General features: G+C 38.4%; 1 protein-coding gene across 15 annotated transcripts in view; it reads left to right on the top strand.

Annotated features, from left to right (window-relative positions):
• The window catches only part of PARD3 (par-3 family cell polarity regulator), a 673,368-nt gene that overhangs the window by 457,015 nt on the left and 202,817 nt on the right, over positions 1-13,536 (top strand). For all 15 annotated transcript variants that reach the window (XM_039255313.1, XM_039255311.1, XM_039255312.1 and 12 more), the window contains one exon: positions 12,257-12,488. In XM_039255313.1, the coding sequence (XP_039111244.1) occupies positions 12,257-12,488 (232 nt within the window). The remainder of the gene's footprint in view (positions 1-12,256; positions 12,489-13,536) is intronic.

Raw genomic sequence — 13,536 nt, 5'->3', positions numbered from 1 at the left:
CCTGTGGTAGCATCGTGCCTCATTGTGTCCTGGGGGTACACTTAATAAGAGATATAGTACTTTGGCCCTTCAGTATTTTTATTAAGCTTCTACAATATATCATGCTTTTGAACTTTTTCCTTGTTCTGGTTAATTTTCTCACATATAATGTAATTTTGTCACATGTAACACCTATTTCAAATGCATCAGGGGACGGAATTTATCTCAATACAGGGCATGTTTTTAATTCGAATGGAGACAGCCTTCAGAGTTTCCTTCCAGCGTAGATAGACATTGAAATTTGTCCCTATATAAAATTTAGTTTCCTTTTATACTTTGAAATAACTGATTTAAATACATTATGTTATCACTTTTTCATTCAGCAAATAGACAAATTATGTTTTGCAAACCAAAGTTGAAGTTCTGGACAGGAGATGGAAAGACTCGTGATGTGTGTACCTACAACCACAGAGCGCTGTGTTTTCCAAAAGTCCTAATTAAAAAATTTTTCCCCCTGACCAGTCTGTTGAAATCTGGATACCAAGGGGGGGAAAAAAAAAGCACCTGGTGTACATTTCAAACTTTTGCAGTGTGAGCTGCTGAGACCAGTCAGTGCACTACAGCAGGCACTGAACTGGAATTCAGGCCATTTGCATCTTTGTCCACATTTTTCTGATGAATTTGCGGTTCCGGTCAAACTACCCAAAAGGCTTGAGCATTGAGTTCCTCATTGTGAAACTGAAGATTTGGACAACCGGGTCATGGATTATCAAACTGTGTGTCGTGACACCTGGTCAGGGAGGGAGTCTCTGTGGTTTTGGGGGGTTCCAGAAGTCAGGGCAGGCTGAGCAGCTGCGACTCTGCAGAGCCACCAGCTTCACCCTGCACCCTTCTGTCACCACTCTGTTGCCTCAACTCTTGTGGGTTTTTAATTTCTTTTTTTTTAATGTTTTTTTTTAATTTATTTCTAGGAGAGAGAGAGAGAGAGAGACAGTTTGAACAGGGGAGGATCAGAGAGAGAGGGAGTCACAGACTCTGAAACAGGCTCCAGGCTCTGAGCTAGCTGTCAGCACAGAGCCCGACACGGGGCTTGAACCCACGAACCGCGAGATCATGACTTAAGCAAAAGTCGGACGCTTAACTGACTAAGCCACCCAGGCGCCCCTCTTGTGGGTTTTTAAAGTCACTTGTATTACACTGATTCTCTGTAAATCTTAATACTAGAAAAGGGTTATTTGCAGTGTTTTTTAGAAAAGCCTTGAAAAGCTCAGGTGCAGATGATTTAGATGGTTTCTGAGGTCCTTTCTAGTTGTAACATTCCGTGATTCTGTGTACCTGTTCACTTACCTGCATAACTCCTGCCTCTCAGGCTCTCTCATCTTCTGCAGGGTCCACGAAAGACAACACACCCATGACTGTTTTATTCCTGTGTAACCACGCGCACAGGGGCTGAAAAATCACAGGACTCAGTGAATAGTCACGACATCAATAAGTGAGCTCCTGCTCAACTAGCACCATGGTGTCATGTGGAGAGAAAGGGGAGAGACCTCCAGTATGCAGTAAGAGGGATGGTCGTGTCACTGCATCATTCCTGTTGGTTTTCCACACTGAGCCTGCATGTACTAGACCTTTGATGCCTAAGCAAAGTCTTAAAAAAAGACCCTCAGGGGTGGTCTTATTGCTGGTGATCATTAGACACCTTTATATGTGACTGGATATGAAAAGGTGTTCTGTGGCCCCAGCTGTGAGAAAGGCCAGCTCAGTTAGCTCTTCCTTTGATTTCCTAAACACTATCCTTTTCAGAGTCTGGCTTCTGGATCCTCATGGCCTGGTCCGCGTACATCCTGTCCCTGTGTCTTCCAGGATCCCCCTTCTTGTTTCTGGTTGTCCTCTGCATCGTTGCCATTGAGGGTGCTGTTCCTCGTTGCCAGGGAGTCTAGTATCTGCCACTGTCTGCGCTCCGTGGGATTGTGGCAGAGGGTGCTTCCCTGTACTGTGTATGACTCTTACAGCCACTGGGGAAAATGAAAATGCCCTTTCCCTATGGAACGTTGCCCTGAGAAGAGGACCACTGACCTGACAGAGTGTCCCTTTGTTACTCTGTCGGTGCACCTGAGATGTGTGGGAATGGAGGGACGGTTGCTGTAGGAAGACTGTGAGCCAAGGCCCGGGATCAGGACAGACAGCTACAGTACTGCCCCAGTCTCCTGTTTTCTACCCCACATTAGCCCTTTTCCTCTTTACAAGCAAGATGCTTAGGCATAGGCGTGGTTGATTGCTCTTGTCAGTTGGGTTGAACATCTCCCTGGTGACTATATTTCATGGCTCTGAACAGGCTTGCCTCTTCTCAGCAGTATCGAAATCATGGCATGGGCACAACAATGGGGGCCAAGAGACTGGGGCGGCCTCCATGTGGTATCTGGTATCTGTCATCTTCTGTAACACTTACGTTCTTCCTGTGGAGATGGCAGAAGCGAGCGTTTTTGTCTCTCATTTAATCCATCTGGCCTTACCATGTTGTGTGTGTCTGTCTGGATCAAGATGGAGCTTTGTATTCTGGGACCCATTATCTCCGAGGCCCTACCTGTGCTTGACAGGTCAGGGCATCTACAATCTGCTCCCTCTTCTATGCAAATTACATACCCTGCCTGGCTCTCAGCAAGTGGCTTCTGCATCCCCCATAATAAATCAGTTTCTGTTGCTACCAAGAAAATACATGCAATAACATTGCTTTGTTTTCTTTTTGACAAATTTAAGGTTCCATTTTTTTTTTTTTTTCTGTAAAAAGTTGCCAAATTTTAAGTCTTACTGTCAATACAGTAACAGCTTTTTGTTGGGGTCAGAAAGTGAAACACAGTGAAACCAAATACTTTTATTAATTGTGCCTATTGATTTTAAGATAGATGCAGTTTATAATTTTAAATGTGAAAACTACATGGTTTGAAAACATATAATTGCTTTTGAGTAGCTTGCCCACTTTTCTTATAGCACTCTTATCAAGAGATGAGAAAAGACATTGCTCTAAAATATACATAACTTAGGTTAGCCATATGAGATTTGAAGAAAGTAAATTTATGGTAGTACATCAACTAATATGAGAGATTCCAGGGTAATTTCTTTTCTTATTAGTTTTAAAACAGCATGTTGTATTTGATATCTCCAATTTTGTACCATCAGTATTCTGCACACTTCTAGCCACTTTTCATTACTGGTTACTTGAGCAAAATATGCAAAATAGGCCTAATTTTATCTTTAGCAAAACCCATTAGATAAGAAAATCTGTCATAAAATTCAGGATAGAGGTTTGTCAGTGGAGTATGGCTGTAAGCATGTGAAGTAGCCAAAGGTATTCTTCACATTTCTTTCTGTAGGTAAAAATTAAGTGAGATGTACAATGAAAAGTCACATATGAAGTGTTTGAATTATAGAATCCTCATTTTAAATACTTTTTGATAGGGAAAAAGTATTTAAATAATTGACCAAGAGCATACTTGGGAAACTGAATCATAGAATGCATATTTCCTGATTCATCGTCCTGTGATTTTTCTAGAAGGTTGAACTTCCAAATGGGAAAGCCCCTCACACTAAAACTACTTTAAAGTAGTTAAGTGTGTGTTAATGAGTCATGGTACCTAAAATCTGGTATTTTGGCTATAAGATCCTGGGGACCACAGGGTGGTCTAACCGATACTTAAGAAGTAACGAGGTTGAGGGCCATTGTAGTGCACAGGTTAACATGGCACCAAAGGGTGGGCTACCCACTAAGCCTACGTGGATTAAAGCAGATAGGTAGTAGGGAAAAGGCTTCCCAGAAGAGGTATTGGTAGAGATAACTGCCATTGCTTGAGTGGCTTCACCTGCGTGTGTAGGAAGTGTATGGAACATAATGAGTGAGGACCTTTTCTGGATTGCCATAGTTGGATTAAAGTTAGTGTATATAATGCAGGTGACAGCATAATGAGGAATGAGATTTAAGATGAAAATGGAAAGCAGTTCACAGACGACCTTGTTTAAATTATTTGCATTTTATACTAAGAACCTTAAAGAACATTTGAAGAATTTCAACTAAGAATAGGATTGATGGGGTTGTAGGACAGAGGATGGTTATTGGAAATGGGATGGGAAGTAGCAGTGTTGGTGGCAAGAGAATTAGTTATATGTCAGTAATGAAATAATCCAGGTGAGTAATGATGCTTGGCAGTGCCAGAGAAAAGGAAGAAACCACGTTTACATGCTTAGCATCTCACACATAAAGATGGATGATGATGATGTGATTTTTTCTCATTAGCACTTGCAGGCTCTGAAGCTTTGAATCATCATCATACTGTGTAATCATTCCATTACCAAGCTTTCTTAATTTTTCCCCATGAAATCTACTAATTTCACTCCGTCTGTTCAGTCTAACCCAAATCCTCATTATTTAATATCTGAAGTTATTGTTAAGGTCTTCTAATTGGTCCTGCTGTCTCTAGATTTGCTGAGTTAGCTCTGCAATCACATTCTTATTCTCATAGTCCTTCAAGCTTCCATGCTCATTCTTGCCTAGAGCATGCACTCTCCATGACATGTATCTTCCTACTACCCCTGACTTTGCCCCTACCTTCAAATGTATACATTAGACTGTCTTCCTTCTTCAGGAAACTATTTCCCAATCAATCTAGCCTTTCCTTGACTTTCTAAAGCCCTAATTTTACAGAATGTCTCTGAGACAATGTAAAGCATTTTTTTAATGTCAAGAAATTATTGTGGATTCCCCAGTATGGATTGGTTGATAATTAAGAACACTGGCTTTTGGGGGACAGTCATTTTGATTTCTCAATAAATAGCAAAATAGAGCATTGTTAGCCATTCACTACTTTATCACATTTGTACATTGTTGTGTTGTTATTTATTTTTGTATTTCTTTTTGGTATATGACCTGGAATCTCTTTCCTTAACACTATAAATAATTTTCTATATATTATTAAAACATACAGTTGACACAAAGCTCACTCCTTGATTAAAAGTAAAATTTTTAGTGGAAGTTCCAACAATAGAATTATGAGTGCTACCATTTCGGTTATGTGACCAAACCATTCGGTCTGTTGAAAGGAAAGCCTGAAGCTTCACTGTACATTGTCCCCATGGAGAGGAAGCAATATCCATTGTGGACCATCATTTGAATGTAAAAATCAATTAGATGCCGAAAGGAAATGTGCAAGGGTTCAGAAAATTGAGGGTATGACCCTCATTGTACTCATTCTGTAGCATTCTCTTGGGAAGGGAAGGATAATGGAGGTGACATTCTACCAGTATCTTCAGGAGCATTTTACCTGCTTCACGTGGAGAGATGCATTAAAGTTTAAAAATAAAGTAGAAGCAAAGAATGGTTTTTAGTAATAAGTCTTAAATTCTTTGGAAGAGTGATCTTCATTCTTTTTGTCCTTTTCTACTTCTTTCTCACTCCAACATAAATGGAGCTGTTTGGTTTTTTTTGTTTGTTTGTTTGTTTGTTTTGTTTTTTTTTTATGGAATGAATATACTTTTAGAATTTGAACTGTCCCAGTTGCTGAAAGCACTTCTGTGATAACACTGGTGTCACATGATTCCTTCATTTCTCTTTCTTCTTTCATGGCCGTACTCTTGGTTCTTCATCATGCCAGTTATTATTCCCACCCCACTTTTTAGTATAAAAGCTTCTTAATTCTTCATGTTTCATGCTTTATGCCAGCTTTTTTTTAAAGCATTCTGAAAAAGCTTAGTTTTTCCATTGCCAAGAGCTCATCTTTCTAATGTTAAAAGTCAGAGTCCAGAAAAGCAGATCCTGTTATTCGACACCATCTGTATCACTAGCTGTTCATTTTCCACATCTTTCTTCCTTTCCAAAGTCAAAATATTCATCTTAAATAAGAAACAAAAATAATATTTATATCCCCAAAGTTTTGAATCCTGCGTAGGACTTTGCACTGCCTGGGAGTCTGAGAGTCCTCAATTTATTTTTATTACATTTGTTTTTGTTTTGTTGCCGAAGATTAATCCATAGAAGTTGGTAGGGGTCAGTGGATTGGCTGACTGTAGTGAAATTTTCCAATTACTAATGTCTTATTTTAAGTTTTGTTTTAAGAGAATAGATTCTGAAGACTTAGTCATCCTGTGTACAATTATTCCATTTAATTTCTTCTAAAATAAATTGTAAATTAAAAGTATGTGATCTTATCATTAGGTATTTCTAATAGCTAGGGTAGTCCTTCTTAAATGGAGAGCAGTAAAGGATACTTTTTCATAAGATTGGCTGTTTGTTCAATCATTCTGCCATTCACTCAACAAATATTTAATGATGCTTCTTTGAGCTGTGCCCTCAGAGGAAAGAACTTGTTTACTGGTGATTAAGAAGTAATATTATCGTTTTCATTTTGTGTTTCTCTGTTTATATCTATTGAGCAATTCATTTATCTCTAGTACCAAGTCTGAACAAATCATTTAATTTTAGGAAAGTTGTCAGAGCTATGCAGCACTACATTAACTGCTAACTCTTACACTTTTGATAAATAGACTGTAGGTAGTATTCCGCAGCTGCTCGAAAGTTTGATTTACACAATGTACCTATGAGGATGCTTTCAGCTGCATTTAGTAGACTATTCAACACAGGCCGGCTCTAACCATGAGGAAATGCACTGTCTTCATTGCTGAGCTCTGGAGTTGGGCAGCTTTGGGGACTGTTGATTTCACAGCTCAGTGGTATTAGCAAAGATCCAACATCTTTCCTGCCCTTTTGGCGGCACTATTCACAACTCAGCTTATCCAGAGGATAATTGCAAGGCCCAGAGACTTTTACTTTCCTGTCCATATACAGCAGAAGGGAGTGAGCCATCTTCCCAGTATGGAATATGTCTATGCAGGCTGATCGGGCCATCCTCGGACTAGTAACACCAGACCATTAAATCAAGTGGCAGGCACCCATAGGATGGTATAATACTGAGTTAACTGCTTGGAGCTAGATTGCATTCCTGAACAGGATCAGAGTTCTATTAGGAAAGAGAAAGGGGGAATGTATTGTGGATAAGCAACCCACAGAGATCATTACAGTATCAACAGTAGCATTGCTTCTCAGTGGTGGAGAAAAGACTCTCATGACTGTGTAATTTAGAGTGAATTTTTGACAGTAAAATGGTTGTGATAACTAGATAGAAGTATTTATTTATGGTAGGAGCTGCAGAACTTTGTGTTTCAAGTGAAACTTAAAGTCATTTTCTCCATGATCGTTAACATATAAGTGCCCAATCTTTTCCAAACTTCTTGGTGACCCAGTCCTAACATGATACTTTGCAGAACTAAGTAGCTTAATTTGTAACATGGACTAGAATTTTAATTGAGCTGCATTTGCATCTGTTGAAAACATGGTAATTAGGTGTGTTTTAATTGCAGAATGACTATGCTGCATTAAAGAGAAATATGCAGCTTTACATTATACCTTCTTAAAGGAGAAACTTAACGGTATCTACCTTTATAAGTAACCACGTGGTACACCAGTGGATAGAACAGGTTAAAATAGGCAGAAATGTTAGTCAAAAATAGAAATTTCTATTTGTTTGGAAGAAGATAATCATCTTTCTTTGTGTAGGCTATCTGCAAAATGAAATCAAATAATCTGTAAAGATGAACAAAATTAAAGAGGAAAAAGATGTAAAACAGAACATTTAAAATAGATTATCTAAATGTAAGTTTATAATTAGTTCTTGCATTGTAATTTAGTGTAGAAACAATAGATCAAGCCATTTACTCCTAATATATTACCAGTACTTTTTTTACTTAAAAAATTATTTATATGAATATTTTTGTATTTTCTTTTAAGTTTAAGGGAATAAAAATATTTTATATACCTTATTATAAAGGTAGTATTAAATGTACAAAGACTGGCTGACAGAATTTTAAAAATAACCTAATCAGTATATCTGTGACCTTGAATATACATATTTTTAAAAATTAAACATGCCTAACCAACTTATTTATTTTGATAATCACTTTAATTCTGCATAGGGACAAGACAAAGTGAGAAATACTTATTTTTTATCAAATAATTTTAGAGTTCGAAGCATATATACTATGATACTCTAAAAGAACATCTCATGTTTGTACATATGAAGCCACATATTGCTAAATATTTTTAATTAGTTGGCATTCAGAGGGATTAGTTAAATCAGTACACCCCCAGAAGAGTTTCTGTGATAATGTATTATCTAAATTAGAATGTTCAGAATAAGCATAAAGAATTCTCAAATGTGCAAGTATCATTTTAAAACAGTCCACTTGCTTGGGGCAGGAAACTGAATTAGGATTTTTGATTTTATAAAATGAGGTTACAAAACCCGAAGTTAATAAATAATTTAATACTAATTTTCTCTGTTTCACCCAATTTAGAAAATAAGTTGTATTACATACACCAGAAAATTATTGTGCATATGAAAAGAATTGGCAACAAATATGACTTCAGCATATAGTCAGTTGTGAAGGCACTGCCTTTATTCTATTACCGAGCCAAGAGCCGACATATGCCCTTGTACTTCTGCCAAAACTATTAGGCAGAAAACTAGCAGAACCGCTACTGATACTTCCATTCATGATTTATGATAATGGTTGCTGTGGAAGACTAAGTCATTTACATTTATTGAGCTCATTTTTTGTTTATAGTTTCAGATACTGGAGAGGGTTATAAAATCCATTAGACAATATGTATAGCACTAACAGTAATCACATGAAAGATACTACAAACTGATTAGAGCTAAACCAAGACCAGTAGTTGTTGCTATAGTTGGGGTGCGGCTAGTTTTGTCAGGATTGATTAGAGGAAAATAGGCATTGTTCCGAAACTCTAAGAACAGTGATACCCAGAGATTGGAGAAAACTTTGGTTGGGATAAAGTCATGAATCAGGTTTTCAGGTAATCTTTCACTTGAACCACCACTTCTGAGTAGCTGCTCTCTGCTAGGCAGTCCTCATTTTAGAAGAAGTTTAGAGAATGGGAGGCAGATGTGTAATCATGTCATACGAGAAGTACAATAAAAGTTGGTACAAAGAGTTATGGAAGCATATGTAAATGGAGTTTTGCATGTTGGGAACTTTAGAAAATTCACTAGCATCCATTTATCTTTGCTGAATGTACCAATAAACTTGGATCTTATAGTTCCTGAGAACTTCTGAGAATTGTTTTATAATGATTTGGATGATTATCTCAAAGTTAGGTCCACATCTGTTTCCCAAAGGGTTGAAATAGCATTTGGCAGTCAGGTAGACTAGAGCCAAGTTTAAGGGTGTCAGACAAGGTGCTTCAAGCCTGCTAAAGCTATATTCATATTCTGTTGGGTGAGTTGCATTTGAAAAGGCTATGTATAATCAGCAAGTCCATGGGCTAATTGACCAGGATATTCTTTCCCTGCTCTGTGTAAACCAAAAAATTACAGCCTTAACTCAGCATTTATTTGTAAGGCTACTGATTTTAACTAGCATTGCCCATCTGAAGTTGTAACTGGCTTCCTTTATCAAATCGTTATCATTCCCATTTATATATTAAGTAACCAAGAGGAAGAAAAGTAAATTAAAAAAAAAATCCTACCAATATCCTTTGGATCAGGAGAATGCTTCACAATTCAGGTAAGCCATTGCAGAGGGAGGCAGACCATTCCAAAGTCAGTTTTTTGGTTGCTAGCCAGTCCCAGAGTTTGTGTACATTTCGTCTATGTTCTTGATTGATTTCATCAACATGAACCACAAGTCATAGCATTAAATGAATACGTAGAATTGACAATAGGTTTCTGAAATACAGTGCTGACTGCTGGAATTATCTTCTGGGCTGATTGTGTAGTGAGTGGGTTATAGATGACCTCGACATGTATTGTATGGAGCATGGAATTGAGCAATCACAAACAGAACTGATGAAAGAAATGCATGAAAGTCTTGCTGAAGTACAACTGTATGGGACATGAGACTAGGAGTCTCTGGGACAGAGACTGGGAGTGTGCTGGCCCCAGACCTTTCTGTTTCCACAGCAAGAAATGGAAGATGTTGGTCTAAATGACCTCCAAAGTACCTTCTGGATTTAGATGTGGTGATGTTTTTATTCTTCAGCTGTACTAAGGCATGACCTGCTGGGATGAGAAATATGTTGGCTCAGTTTTTTAAAAATTTTTTATGTTTATTTTTATTTTTGAGAGAGAGAGAGAGAATGAGAGAGAAAAAATGTGAGCAGGGGAGGGGCAGGGAGAGAGAGAGGAGACACAGAATCCCAAGCAGGCTCCAGGTTCTGAGCTGTCAGCACAGAGTCCAGCACAGGGCTCAAACTCACCAACTGCAAGATTTTGACCTGAGCCGAAGTCAGCATTCAACCAACTGACCCACCCAAGTGCCCCTGTTGGCTCATATTTTTAACCAAATGTGTTAACAAAAGGAATTGGACACTTTTTTTTTTTGGTATTATGCTAAGTAACTGACATTTAATTTTTTTTTTTATTTCTAGGAGAGAGAGAGAGAGACAGCGTGAGCAGGGGAGGGTCAGAGAGAGAGGGAGCCACAGACCGAAACAGGCTCCAGGCTCTGAGCTGGCAGTCAGCACAGAGCCCGACGCGGGGCCTGAACCCACGAACCGCGAGATCATGACCTAAGCGAAAGTCGGACACTTAACCGACTAAGCCACCCAGGCGCCCCGTAACTGACATTTAAAAAAACAAACACCTGTATTACTTTGCAGGGGTCATGCCATTATTGATAGTCATTTCTCAGATTTGTGATGGTTTAATAGCAGAACACTAAGATAACTGAGTTTTTTTAACTGGTCTTATTATATTTCATATTATATATTACTAACTAAAGTGTCCCTTGATGGTGGAGAAGCTAGACTGAATTTCACCTGAAGATACATTAACTTGACTTAGAGGTCAGTTCTTTGTGAAATATTGAGAAGAGGCTTAACTGTTCTATTTGGTTCTGTGTTAGAAGAAGCTCAAAAACATTGATTCACATTTTATTTGTTGACGTAGGAGAATAAAATGACCTCAGAAGTCAAGGGGCAGTCTGAAGCCCCAATAATTCTTATTATGTTGGAAAGAAAATCTTAGGCAACCAATCTCAGAAAAGATTTATGAGAGTGACTGTTCAGTATGTACATTTACTGTTTCTTACTTAATATAGAAATTCTTAAAATTCTTTTGGTAGGTGGAAACCTACTTTAGTTTCTTGTCATTCTTTCAAATCAAAAAGTTTGGGGTAGTAGGATGCCTGGCTGGCTCATTCAATAGAGCACGTGACCTTTAATATCAGAGTCATGAGTTCAAGCCCCACATTGGACATGGAGCCTTCTTAAAATAAGTTAAAAAAAAAAAAAAGTTTGGGATATTGAAGTTCCCATGGACCATATGCTTACTAAGTGCTGGTTCAAAGAATGGAATATTCTTATCACTAAGTAGATCATGTATCTGCAAATTTCAGGGGAGTGTGAAGTTATTGATTTACATATTTTCCTGGCTTTATCCACCTCTGTAGATAGACATGCAGGGTTATTTAGGATTAGAAGATATAGTTGCATTTGCTTATGATGTTGACCTATTTAATGGCAATATAAGGAGAAGTTCCAGAAACTATAAAGCTCCAATCTTCTCTGTTCAGAAATCACAAGTGGACATATTTGGGAGCCTGAAGAAAGATGAAATTGGTGTGCCGACTAGTGAATGGCATAGTTTCACAAATTAATGAGGGGCCAAGTTAGATCTACCTTATCTGTATCTATGAGGAAAGGAAACGCTTAAGGAACTGCTTGCTTTCTTTGCATTTTGCAATTACAACCCATGAGGCCCATAGGGTCTATGCTGTGTGACAAGAGCCTACTAATACCTGCAGCCATCCATGCTCTGTATCAAGGAGGGTATTACCCCAAGTGAATCATCGTCTGGCCGGGAAGCGGCTTCTCTCTTTCTGTTGGCACATGATCTTCACATAGGAATACCCTGTGCATGGTAATCATCCACATCACATGTTCTGTTCCCATTTTCCTCACAAGTCAATAGCACAGGGGCACCTGGATGGCTCAGCTGGAAGGGCATGAGACTCTGGATCTCGGGGTTGTGAGTTCAAGCCCGTGAGTCGGGTGTAGAGATTACTTAAGCATTGTAGTCCATGTTGATAGCCAGGCTGTGCAGAAGTAGAAAATGGGGGAAAGCAAAACCTTCCCATATAGTTTAGACTCCTTCTCCTTGTTCTTTTAGTTCGCTGTATTCCTTATCCTTGTTTGTGTGTTTGTTTCCCTTCTAAGTGGAAGAAGACACAGAAGAAAGTTCAAGATCAGGGAGAGAGTCTGTATCCACAGCCAGCGATCAGCCTTCACATTCTCTGGAGAGACACATGAATGGAAACCAAGACAAAGGCGATAAGATGGATAGGAGAAAAGATAAAGCTGGAAAAGAGAAGAAGAAAGATAGAGACAAGGATAAAGACAAAATGAAAGCCAAGAAAGGCATGCTGAAGGGCTTGGGAGACATGTTCAGGTAAGTCTTTAACAACCCAACACAGATCATCCCAGAACATACGTGAGTGTGAGGTTAATACAAAATTCGAGAAGCACAGACTTGAAAGCATGATCTCTGAGGTCAGCCGCAAATCTTTTCTCATTTTCAGTCTTTGCTATTGTAATTTCTCCAGGATTTCACTTTAGTTATTTCAGAGTGTTTTAGCAGCCCTAAAGATGAAATCTTGCCAACCATGTAAATAACTATTGGGAGGAAGGAAGGACAAGTCTTCATTTTAGCTATGCAGAAGGGTAAAAGCCCCATGGAGACAAAGGGCTATTAAAGCGGTGTTTGTTCTTTTGTGTGTGTGAACAATGGTTCATTATTTAAATTTAACATAGAACTCCAGTTAGTGGTAGCATTTAAAGGTTCATTAATAACAAGTCTAATAAAAAATGTTGCAAATAGAGCTTCAATTAAGCTGTGTTGATTAATTTAATACTTATTACTTCAGTCTGTAAAGATTTCATTAAATGTAGTCTCTGGCTGTTTCCTGACAGTTGTTTTTGTGCCCCTAAATTATACTCTGGGATTACTTAGCATATCGGTTTTTACAAATCATTGTTACACAGTAAAAGTGACAAGTTGTTCAGAAGTTGCACTGAAACTCTCCCATAAACGTTCGTCTAAGGTGATTTATAATATTCAGGCATTTAATGTTAAATATAAAGATTGCTTGATTGTTCCATAAATTAAGCCCCTAAACATATCAAGATGATGGTTTCAAATTGAAAACATACAGCGGAGCCACTTGACTCTTCAAAAAGCAGTTACCCTGTATTAGGAATCCCTTACTTTTAACTTTTTTTAATTGCAAAATGAGAACAAGAGTTTTTATTTTCATGGAATTTCTTGATTTATGATCCTGAGGTTGACCTCAATAACTCAGGGAGTTAAAGATATGTCAGGCCTGAAACGTTGAGGACTCAGGGCACAGCCTGCAGGCCACACAGCACAACAGATGTGCTCCGTACGTGTCTGAATAAATCGAGTGCCCAGAAGAAGTAAACTATAGACATAGGTAACA

The sequence above is a fragment of the Hyaena hyaena genome, unplaced genomic scaffold, assembly GCF_003009895.1.
Source record: "Hyaena hyaena isolate Hyena2069 unplaced genomic scaffold, ASM300989v1 scaffold_519, whole genome shotgun sequence".
Lineage (NCBI taxonomy): Eukaryota > Metazoa > Chordata > Mammalia > Carnivora > Hyaenidae > Hyaena > Hyaena hyaena.
Note: the sequence above shows the minus strand (reverse complement) of the source record. Positions and strands in the feature narration are given on the sequence as shown.